General features: G+C 42.9%; 1 protein-coding gene across 3 annotated transcripts; it reads left to right on the forward strand.

The window, feature by feature from the left end:
- Positions 1-676: 676 nt before the first annotated feature.
- TUSC2 (tumor suppressor 2, mitochondrial calcium regulator) lies at positions 677-9,977 on the forward strand. Of its 3 annotated transcripts, none has more exons than XR_011557985.1 (4): positions 677-955; positions 4,489-4,609; positions 6,756-7,298; positions 8,956-9,977. XR_011557985.1 is itself a non-coding variant. In XM_070738750.1 (4 exons), exons 1-3 carry the CDS (start codon positions 810-812, stop codon positions 6,819-6,821), a joined length of 333 nt encoding a protein of 110 aa, XP_070594851.1. In that variant the 5' UTR covers positions 689-809; the 3' UTR covers positions 6,822-6,845; positions 8,956-9,977. The 3 variants fall into 3 exon arrangements, 2 of the variants coding, with proteins under 2 accessions (XP_070594851.1, XP_070594850.1); XM_070738750.1 differs by having other exon boundaries at positions 689-955; positions 6,756-6,845; XM_070738749.1 differs by having other exon boundaries at positions 717-955; positions 6,756-6,815; positions 8,956-9,095.
- The last annotated feature ends 1,911 nt before the right edge of the window (positions 9,978-11,888 follow it).

Genomic DNA, 11,888 nt, shown 5'->3' on the forward strand with positions numbered 1-11,888 from the left:
TAAATTAAAAGCACCCTGATACAATGGATGTTTCAATATTAGATTTCTCAGATGTTTTATATGTTGTGAGCAGCCCTGAGTCTCAGGAGAAGGGCGGCATAGAAATAAATAAATGACTTTGAATTATAAATTATAATTTATAAATTGCTTGTGTTTTAATAGCATGCCACAGCCATTAGAAAATAATGCTCTGTCAAGACTATTCATAGCAGGGATCTCCAACCTTGGCAACTTTAAGCCTGAAGGACTTCAACTCCCAGAATTCCCCAGCCAGCTTTCCTACAGTTTTGGTGGCTGGGGAATCCTGTGAGTTTAAGTCCGCCAGGCTTAAAATTGCCAAGATTGGAATCCCCTGGTCCATAGCAATTGTATACGGCATCCGCTGAGAAACAAATACGGCATTCCGATCATTCCGTATCATATCCTCCCAGCGAGCCTTTCAAAAGAGGCAAGTCGCTTGAGCGCGGATAACGGGACATCTTCAAATGCCTCGGACACGATCCCCGTCCGATTTGGGTCACTCGCAGCCGCTAGGCGGTCAGCGATATCGGTTCCAGAGCCAACCGGAAGTGGCGATCGGAGTACTGTATACGCGCTCTAGCCTTTCGTAAACGCGGCGCCTCCTCCCTCGGCCCCCGCCCGCACTGGATTTTCGGAATGGGCGGTACCGGAAGTTACGCCGGGGGAGGGGCGAGTTTCCGGCGGCGCGAGGAAGGATCCGTTGCTGGCCTCCGAGGGGGGGGGGGGTCGTCGGGCGTCTGGCCCCTCCTTTCGCGGTCATGCTGCTGCTGCTGCTGTTGTTCTGAGCCATGGGCGCCAGCGGCTCCAAGTCTCGAAGCCACTGGTTCTTCGGCTCGGGCGGCCCAAGCGGCTCCGAGAGGTCAACCGGCGATCAGACGCTGACTCGAGCTCGGGGACTCTGCTCGGCTACCCCCTTCGTCTTCACCCGCCGCGGGTAAGAGGGAAGCTGGCGATGGAGGGGGTGTAGGATAGGACCGGGCGGTTTAGGCGGTCTTGCAAAGCTCGGCTTTTTCCCTGCCTGCCCCGAGCATCGGACTTCAGGTCGCTCGCGGTACGGTAGGATGGAGAGAAAGGAGATTGAAGCTGCCCGATCTCCCCCCCCCCCCCTCCACACACACACACACACTTCTCCCTCCGTCATCCGACGACCTCTGGATAGCAATAGCATTTAGACTTATATACCGCTTCCCAGTGCTTCCCAGCCCTCTCTGTCAGTATATATTGCCCCCAACACTCTGGGTCCATATTTTATCCACTTTGGAAGGATTGAAGGCTGAGTCAACCTTGAGCCTGGTGAGATTCGAATTGCCAAACTGCTGGCAGATGGTGATCAGCAAAAGTAGCTTGAAGTACTGCACTCTAAACACTGCGGCTCTTTGGGTCACTGTGAATGACCCAAAGACCACCATCTCCTGAGATGCTACTTTGTGAAGCATGCACAAGAGAGCTGAGCCCACCCTTTTGGGGCAACTCCGTGAATGATGGTGGTGGTGATGTGCCAAGTCCTTTCCTACTCTTAGCTACCACATTTTTGTCCCCTCTGCCCATGGCCTTTCAGTGGTGCATTCTTTGCCACTGGGACTGCATCCATCTGCAATAGCATTTAGACTTATATACCGCTTCACAGTGCTTTACAGCCCTCTCTAAGTCAGCATATTTTCCCCAACAATCTGGGTCCTCATTTTACTGATCTTGGAAGGATGGAAGGCTGAGTCAACCTTGAGTCTGGTGAGATTCAATGTGCCAAACTGCTGGCAGCCGGTGATCAGCAGAAGTAGCTTGCAGTACTGCACTCTTTAACCACTGTGGCTCTTTGAATCACTGTGGACGACCCAAAGACCACCATCAGAGCTTTCATTTTGGACAGGGCCGCTCCTGAGATGCTACTTTGTGAAACATGCACAAGAGAACTGAGCCCACCATTCTGGGGCAACTCCTTCAATAATGGTGGTGAAGATGTGCCAAGTCATTTCCTACTTTTAGCTACTACATCGATTTTGTCCATTTCTCCTTACCTCCGTGGCCTTTCAGTGGTGTATTCCTTGCCACTGGGACTGGATCCATCTACCTTGGTCTTCAGCTTCTTTTCTTCCTTCTTTCCCAGTCTTGGAGCCTTTCCCAGATTTTTGCTTGCTCAAAAGTGAAATAATAGCATAGAGGTGTTGGCAGAAGATAAGGGTCTATCTCTCTTGAGTTGTTAGAAATGCCCCAGGAGAAATAATAGATCATTTTGATGTGATAGAATTGGCAGAATTGTTCTGGAGTTAGGAAATAAATGACTGAAGAATTTACCTTGCTTCCTTGATATTTATATAGTGGTCTTTCGGAAAGCCTTAATGACCTAGCTTTGCCAGCAGGCCTGAAGCCCTTGACCAATGACACATCTTTTAGACCCAGCCACAAAAGATAGGAATCTTTTTATAAAAGGGATTTTAAATGGTTTTTTAAACTGTTTTTTTAGATGTATCTTGTAAGCCGCCCAGAGTCCTTCAGGGGTTGGGCGGCATAATAACTAACTAACTAACTAACTAACTAACTAACTAACTAACTAACTAACTAACTAACTAACTAACTAACTAACTAACTAACTAACTAACATACATATATATATATAGTCTTCAGAGGGGGGCAGCATACAAATCTAATAAATAAATAAATATACACACATGCACAATATATAATTCACTGCATCTAGAAAGAGGTACAGGCACTTTAATTTTGATTATTGCTGCAGAATAATTATAAATCCTTGAGAATTTTGATAATCTATTATCAATTGTATTTATTGACAGTGAAAAGTCTTCAATTTATAGCTCTCAAGTTCCAGATTGCTTGTGATAATGGCTCTTTACTCTGACATTGATTCACCATCTGAAGTGTTTTGCAGCCCATTCTGCAAAATCTTTGAAGAATACCTCATTCATAATTCAATAGTTTTTGTAGTCCAAATTTAGCTTAATTGTCAAGAGCAAGATCACTTATAGCTGTTAGCAGACAAGGAAATTATCCAGAAAGCTTTAAGATTTGGAAAAATTTGGATCAAATGCCCAAAAGGGTTGTGAAGACAATCAGAAAACAATACATCAAATCTAATGAATAGAGAAGATCGAGAAATATTTAGCATTGAAAAGAAAAGTAGGGATGAGAAAAATAGAACTTTTATTTGAATATGTATTACAAAAAAGTCCAGTGCTTCATCCTCCCAAAGAATAGAATAAGGGATTTAAATTATAGTACGGAAAAGCAAGTTCCTGAGCTAAATTTTGCAAATAACTTACTCATACTAAATGTACTTAACAATGAAACTTAACTCTGAGATTCATTTAATTTCCTTTCCTTGGTTGTGTTTCCTGGACAGCCATCTGTCAGGGATACTTTAGGATTTGTGCATTGAGTCAGCTGTTGGATTTGCTAGTCCTTCCATCTCTATAATCTTACGATTCATGTTATATCTAGGTAAAAATGGCATGGCTGTCTCCCTGTTAAATTTACTTGAATTTGTCAAATTGCACAACTCTTTGAGATATGTGTATTGTGGCTGAGAGTTCCTAAATGAACTGACTGCAGCGTTTTTACTTGTCATTTGTATATGCTGGACTGTTCCAGGTTTTTTTTCTCCAATTCACATTCATTTTGTTTCCATTAATTATTAAGAGAAAACACAAGTCTGCTTTCACTTGGACTTGCAAGTATGGAAAAAACAGATGTAGACATCTAATGTAAATATCTTCAGTTACCTGAACTTTGTTTTATTGCAGAACCCTAGACTGTTAGTGAAGAGCGTCTGCAATTAATATATTAGACTATTTAAATGTTTGGTTTGAAGCAATCATTTACCGGAAAAAGTAACTTTGAGTCTCCGGAGAGGATAAGGAAGCTCCTCAAGTAACTTGGACCCATGTCCTGAAAGTCTTTAAATGTAATAACCAACACCTTGAATTGGACCCAGAAGCAAACTGGCAGCAACTTGCAAAGCGGCGATATAACATGGGCCACTCTAGTAGAAGACCCTCGAAACTGCCCTATGCAGTTATAGCTTTTGAATGCTCTTCAATGGTAGCCTCATGTAGAACACATTGCAGTAGTCTTGACATGAGATGAACAGGGCTTGAATGGTGGAGCACAGAGACTTCTGATCCAGGAAAGGCTGCAACTTGTGCACAACCTGAAGTTATACAAAGGCTGTCTTAGCCATGACTGCCACCTCTTCTTCAAGCAGGAGCCGTGAGCCCAGGAGAACCCCCAAGGTGCGAATCAGGTCTGCCTGGAGTAGTATCGCCCCATCCAGAAGTCAAAACATGTCAGGGTCCCACATTTTGAAGCTCCATTCAGTCTTGCCATGGTTCAGCCAAGGCCTGTTGCAGCAGCAGATGCCATCTCTCTGTCTCCTAATGACAATATGATCTGTACATCATCGTTTTGCCTTTGGTTGATACCTGCTTTTCAAATGTTCTCATTTCCTTTCAGCTCCATGTATTATGATGAGGATGGTGACCTTGCACATGAGTTTTATGAGGAGACAATAATCACCAAGAATGGGAGGAAGCGTGCCAAGCTCAAAAGAATTCACAAGAACCTGGTACCTCAGGTAATGTTTATTGTTATGTTCTGGATTCAAACCAAGACTCAAAAACACTAAACAAGACGGTTTTGATCCAGCCTTTGCAATCTGGTCATCTTCACACTTGATAGAAGCTCCCAAATTCTGATCCAATATGCACCATATTAGGGAGAACTTGATTAATTTCTATACATTGCAAGGATTTGTTTTTGCATTGCTGATGCCATTGGATTTATTGTAAGAAAACAAGAGCCTTTGAGATTGCTTTGTGCCATATGAGAAAAGATGTCAACTACATAATCCTAAGCATAAACAGATCTTTAGAATATTCCGTATTTATTTTTTAAACAATCAAAATAAACCACCAGAGACTGAAAACAGAGAACATAAATGGTGTTCTGTAGAGTAGAGGGCCTTTTTGTCAGAAGGCTTCAAACTTGGCAACTTTAAGATTTGTGGACTTCAACTCCCAGAAGTCTTGCTAAATTTGAGGACTCCTGCTTTATGTCATCCTTGAAAGCAAAATTATTAATTTTTTTTTGTAAACTTGATTTGGTTTTGCTTTGACCAAACATTGCTCTTCTTTTTGTAGAGATCCATGGCATATATAAGATATTTATTTTTCTCCCTGGTCTCTCTCACTAGCATGCCCAGAAAAATGTGTAGTAAATTGGAAATGCCCTCTCTGCATCCAGTATCAGACCTCGCCTTTGAAGGCCTCTCAGTGCATAATTCTACCACCGAAACTGTGAATGCTTTCCTTTTGATACTCTATACCAGTGATAGCTTTTTTTGCTTGGGTGCCAGAAGGGTATGTATGCACAGGTGCCCACACATATAATGCAATGCCCCCTGCGCATGTGTACATAAGCCCCCTGATGCACTGCCCCATGCATGCACACAGGCCTCACTGAAGCCTCCACACTTCCGGTAGGCCCATTGGGCCATTTTTTGCCCTCCCCAGGCTTCTGGAAAGCCTCTGGAAACTCTGGATGGTGAAAAATGGCCCCAATGGGCCTACCAGAAGGCCCATTGGGTTTGATGCCCTATCTGTGCGCCCAACTGGTTTTTCTGTTTTGTACTGTGGTTCATTATATCTATAGAATAAAATGTTGTCAGCTTCCAAATAACATCCGAGAAATAAATCAGAGTCCAAACCTTGGCCTTCTCCCAAGTTCTATTTTATTGACAGAGCCATGTTAGATATGAATTGTGGTCAACCCAATATTAACGTTTCCTACAGTTCTCCATCCAGGTTAAGGTTCATTCCTTGTCCCTAACCCACAAGTTCATCACATGGATCACTCTGGTTCTCTCAACATCCACAGTACTTCCAGCTGGTGCTGAACAAAGTATGACCTTGAAACTTTTAGAAAGAATTTGTTGTGGCAGGCCAAAGTCTCTCATTCAAAACGATGGCTTCAGCTTGACACTCGCCTAAGAATACAGTTTCCTATTTTTTTCAAATGGATATTTTTGTTTTCTTTAAAAAGCTGGACATCTTTCTTGGGTAGAAAACATCTGAATTACAGAATGACGTAGATAATAGTGATTAGAACCTTTGAAGTAGTTAAAAATGATAAACACAGCTGTAGAGAATGGGGGCTAAGCAAGCTTAGCTTGATAAGAGACTTAATCCTCTTTGTTAATATTTTTTTTAGTCCTACTTTTTTCCTTGTATGTGGTTGCCAGGAGTAAAAAATGACTTCATGGGACATAATCACTCCCTTCTGTAATCCTCAATATTTGTTGTTTGCTCTGCAACCTTAGTCAAAACATTAGTCAAAATAGCTCAGGAGTGAACTTCACTAGTGCAAGTCACATTAGAAAGAATTGTTTCTCCGTGTGCTTGTCTGATCACAACAATTTGGTCCCTCTAGTGACAGAAGTAAGCTGTATGATGTAGATTTCAAGAGTCTCATTACTTCCTGGTCCTATTTCTCAGTCTCTTTTCTGTGGATAAATGACTACTTTGGAGTCATCTTTAGCCCAAATGGTATGGCATGTCTTGGCCTGCTTCCTTTGCTAATGTTTTTAGATTTTTTGGGTTATGAGCAAGACACTTTTTAGCACAATTTCATCATAGGTGGGAAGATAATTGCAATCCACTTCTTGGGAGTTAATTTCAGTGACATTTCACTCACACTGTATTCTTTTGTTGTTGTTCCTCCAGGGCATGGTGAAACTGGAACACCCTCGGATTCATGTGGACTTCCCTGTTATCATCTGTGAAGTCTGAGCCAACAGAACGTTACTGTGTGCTGTCAGTACATCTTATTTGCCCAGTTTTACTGCACCTCATGTAAATCATGCTAGGCAGCCACATGTCCCTGCAGAGGATGAATTGGGGCACGAACAGACAGCGGGCTTTGATGCAACTCTGCTTTGGAGGCAGTGACAGCAACTGCGGCACTGGGCACACTTCTGACTATCAGGCATAATATTGTCTTAAGGATGTATATTAGTGGGACCTGTGTCAGAATGGGAAGTTAGGCCTTGGATTAGGAGCCTACTCAAAATTTCCTTCACTGAGTCAACTAGAACCTTTCTGACAGCTGCTCATTGATGCTTAGGGAGCAGCCAATGTCAAATGTCTTAACACTAGAGGGCCAACTTGCACTTTTTCTGGGAACAGATATTCCGCGTGATTACCCCAATCAGCTTTTACACAAGTTGATACTGACATTTCAGCCTCTTTCTTCCAAGATGAGTAAAGGTGAGCAGCACACTTCTTATGCTTCTTTGTCCACTCACCCCACTCACCTTATAAGCATAGGCCGAAAGGCTATATCTTTGCGAAGGCAGGAAGAGCAATGTTGCACTTAGTAAGCTGTTCAGAATTGTTTTTGAAGTTGGTCGTAGGAAACAGACCAAGTAGGTTGTCCTCTCTTTGTTATATTTCCCTTGGGAGTTGCACTATTTCCTTTGCAGGTTTCATCTTTTTGAACTTTGCAAGATAGAAGGTGTGAAGTAGCATCTGGATATGAGGCTTTTCGGTTAAAAGCGCACCAAATAGATTATATCTTAGGAAGCATTTGTCTTTCAATGGCATCAATTTCCTTCCACCTAGAGCCCTCCGGTAAATGTTAGAGCACAATGACTGGAGGACCAGTGATTTTGTTGATGGGAACTGCTGAGATTCGTAGTCCAGGACCTTCTCTGGAGAGCCCCATGTCAGGAGAACAGATCTCTCTCTTCATTCTTGTGGTAGAATAACTTGTTCCCATACCGGTTTCCCATGTTGCATATGGAGAGCCTCCACCTATGGTACTCCATATGTTGTTGAATTGCAGATTCAAGCATCCTCCACCGTCCGCCATGTTCTCTGGGATTGACGGAGAGCCAAAAGTTTCCATTTCTTTCTTAGGTTATACTGTCTCTACTAAAACACCTGTACTTTGGTCAAGAGGTTTGCCATCTAAATTTGGCTGGGCATTTTCCCCTTCATCTCCCTCTGCCGGCAAATAATAACGAAATCCCGTGATCTTCCTTTGGCAGACTCCTTGGATTGGACCAAGCAGTGTCTGAGAGGGGGAGATTGCAGCACACTTCAAAGGAGAGTCCCATCTTTTCTATTTTGAAGGGCCTTACCCTTCTCCCTGATGTACGAATGTGGAATGTTTTGCTGTGGTACTGATAGCTGAGCCTAAGTACTGAAGCAGTATGCCTACCTCTTCATCCCAGGCTTCTTGCTTTCCCGATGTAGAGCTACCTGCTGCTGAGAGGTGATCAGGCAAACCCTGTTAAAGGCACTCTTAACGGAGAGGCTTTCATATGCAATGTACAGCCAAATGATGCTTGCCTGCCTGCTTGCCTGCCTGCCTTTTTACCCACCCATCGGACTTGGTATTAAGCTTTAAAACTGGAGTGTGGGTGGGTTCATTGCACATCATATTTCTTTCCCCGAGTGTGTCATTGCCTTTCTGAGCACTTCAGGCATTGCTACCTCAATGTTCAGTATAATTAGCTTGTACACAGTTGCATCGCAATGTTAATATGTTAATGTGCATCCTTTCATCTCCACCCATGCCAAGAAATCATTTTTAAGCATTAGAAGCCTAAGGAGAAGGGCCACGGGCTGCATACAACAACACTAACAGAGGTCCACCTATTCACTCTCTTTGCTCCTCTTAGCCACAAGTCTGCGTTACATATTAGGATTGATACTTGGAGCATAGTTCCCATTTATTTCCTCAGTTGCCACTGCTTTGCCATTCAGAAATCAGGTTATGAGTTTGCCAGTTGTATGATTACTTGGGAATAGAAAGTGTACAAACAGCCAATGCCCCCTTACGTAGTTCAATCTGAATTTTGTTTCACTATTAAAGCAAGTGATGTGATAATCAGAACCTGACATTTCTGATCTTTATTAGGGAAGGAAATGTCACTGCAGTGAAACAAGAGCATCCTGCGGATCGGGATGAGTTTGCAAACTTGCTGGGCCAACAAATACTCCATCTCAGCACAATGGGTAATGAATCATTGGTTGCCATCAAGGAGCTGTACTAGGCTACTTCGTGAGTAATTTGAGTGGAAGGCTGCTTACTAAGAAGCTTACTTCAAAAGTAGGTCAGAAGAAACAGTTTGCTAAGTGATGGGTCACAATTTATCTTCAAAACGGAATATTCTTCTCCCCAATCTAGAGATTTTATTCCTGGGGGAGAGTGAAAGGCTTGTTGGCAACAGTCTTTCTCGTATCTACATTTCTAAAAAATACTTGATTTATGTTCTTCCAGTGGTTATTTTTTGAGCAAGCACATGCCCTGTGATCAGAAAAGTACTGCGCTGTGTTGGGTTTCTTTCCCCTTGTGACTTGCACAGCAAGTTGCTCCCTCTTGTCTTTTTTGACTGGCATCTAAATGGAGCCTCTGTGCAAAGGAGGTCTCATTTCTGCCGAGCTTGTCTGTCTCCTAAGCGGCAGTAGATTTCCCAGGAGAATATTGGCAGCTGACATCTCTTCCGTCTCTCCAAGGCTGTCTCCTTGCCTGTCCACTGTGTCTCCAGCTGTGCAGTTGCTCTGCTGGGATTCTGCCATCCCTCTCCTCTTACACATGTGTGCAGCTCCGCTCCTCATGCAAATGGCAGCTGGGAGGAGGGAGAGGGCTTGTGGAGACTATAGGATGCTGATACTGTGAAAGCAGATGATGGTATATAGACAAAAAAACATTTGATATATATCACACTCTTTGGACTAAGCAAAAAGCTCTGTTTTGTTTTAACGGTCCTTCTGTGCGTGCGGTTGTGTAGAACTGAACCCACTGGCACTACCCTTTCTGTTCTTGTAGCACACAGAAAGGAATCCCGGAAGCAAACATGTATAATATCTATTTCCTCTGCCTTGAAGTGCATTTTGTTGAATTTTGTTAAATTTCAATAAAATTGTTTGTATATCCCAGAATATGCCTATTGTTGTGCTTCTGTTGTTTCTTCAGAAATTCAGTTACTTCTGACTCTTTATGACCTGAGAGGCATCATTTAATTAAGACCAACTGATAGTACAAGCTGCTTCTTTGAGTCTGGTAAGCTCCCGCTTGCATTATTGGCCCTAGTATATTAGTCCCCTGTCTTCCATTAGCCACGCTAATGGGGCTTTCCATTACTGGTTGGCCCTTTGAGATCTAAATAAAAGTTAAAATTCTGGCTTCCTTATACATCTCTAACACCACAGCCACCTTTAATAATCTTACTTATCTTGGCACACATTGACCATTTATTCTCTTTTGAGTTGTTGGGTTATTATAAATTATAATGGTGACAGTAAAAGGTCAGAAAGGAAAAATTGAAGTACAAGTCTGTGTTGTGGGATGATCTTTATGTGTGTTTGTGTGTGCCTTTAAGTAACCATTAATTCCCAGGGATTCCCTTCAGTTTTCTTGACAAGATTTCAAAAGTGGTTTGCCATTGCCTCCTCCTGAGGCATGAGAATAAGTGGCCCAAGGTTACCTAGCTGACTTTGTACCCAAGGTGGAACTCGGTGGTGAGTTCTAAATTAGATCACCACTAGTTCGCACCCATATGCGTGCAACGCTTTGCGCATGCACAGAAATGTCCGGGTGGATGGGTTGAGTGTCTCAGGCGGAATGGGTGGAGCCTTCTGCTGTCGCTGCTACCAGTTCTAAGAACCAGTCCGAACAAACCACCGCTGGTGGGACTAGAATTTATGTGGTCTCCTGGTTTCTAGCCCAGTGTCATAACCACTGTCCCTAAATGGCTCTCTATTGCATTTAGTAACTGATTTTAAAAAATCCTTGATAAGGTTTCAACCTCTGTGCTGTGGCTTCCTATGTAAATCAGAGGAAGCCAAATGTCCTATTGCAGTAAAAAGTGACCTATAAATTTATAGGAGACCAGTTACCCATAATACTGTATAAATCATCAGCAGGCCACCTGCCCAACTCTTTCTCACTGAAGTCTTTCAGTGCTCCACTTTGTTCAACAACTGAATACAGATAGGGCCAAGCATGACATGGGTTAAGTCAGTGATTCTCAACCTTTTTTGAGCCACGGCACATTTTTTACATTTACAAAATCCTGGGGCACACCACCAAGCAAAATGACACAAAATGACGCTCTAACACAGTACATATTATACATATAGTTAATAATATAATTTCTAAATGTATTTATACTCACTTAGGAGGCCATATACAATATAGATAACATCTCAAAGTCTACGGAGAGGGATGGCATACAAATCTAATAAATTATTATTATTATTATTATTATTATTATTATTATTATTATTATTATTATTATTGTGATGCATTGTATATCACTCTGTGGGGGCCTCTTATAAAAAGAAAAAGGTCAAATATCTATATACACCATCAGGATAGACATAACCAGCTGAGGCTAAGGCTTCGTCTAGTGGTGGCAACATTTACCTCCAGTCCTGACCAGGATTAGAAATCGGGACCATGGAGAGGAGTAGCAGCTTCAACTACTTGCCGCGGCCACACAATGACAAGTGCGCCCGAGATGTGGGTGAGAGGTGGCATGCTATTGGTTCATTGCTAGTGGTCGGGATGAATCCTAGAAGGTGATTGGTCAGTGAGCGTTCCCTCCGCCTCCACTCTTCCTGTCGCTGATAGCTGGAGGGATTGTGAGGGGAATGTTTATGTTCGGATGGAGGTGGCTGGCAGCGGGCTGGATAAATGGCTTCCGTGGGCCATATCCAGCATGTGGGCCATAGTTTGGGGACCCATGTTTAATTTCCCCACGGCACACCTGGCCATGTCTCACGGCACACTAGTGAAAAACACTGGTTAAGCTACACATTGAAGAAAAATCTGCAAACTACTATCAA

Source organism: Erythrolamprus reginae, chromosome 2 (assembly GCF_031021105.1).
Source record: "Erythrolamprus reginae isolate rEryReg1 chromosome 2, rEryReg1.hap1, whole genome shotgun sequence".
Taxonomy (NCBI): domain Eukaryota; kingdom Metazoa; phylum Chordata; class Lepidosauria; order Squamata; family Dipsadidae; genus Erythrolamprus; species Erythrolamprus reginae.

Bases quoted from the DNA above. Each gene is read 5' to 3' on its own strand.
- TUSC2 (XM_070738749.1), top strand. From the start codon at position 810: ATGGGCGCCAGCGGCTCCAAGTCTCGAAGCCACTGGTTCTTCGGCTCG. The intron at 956-4,488 runs GTAAGAGGGAAG...ATTTCCTTTCAG, and splicing joins TTCGTCTTCACCCGCCGCGG to CTCCATGTATTATGATGAGG. The intron at 4,610-6,755 runs GTAATGTTTATT...TTGTTCCTCCAG, and splicing joins ACAAGAACCTGGTACCTCAG to GGCATGGTGAAACTGGAACA.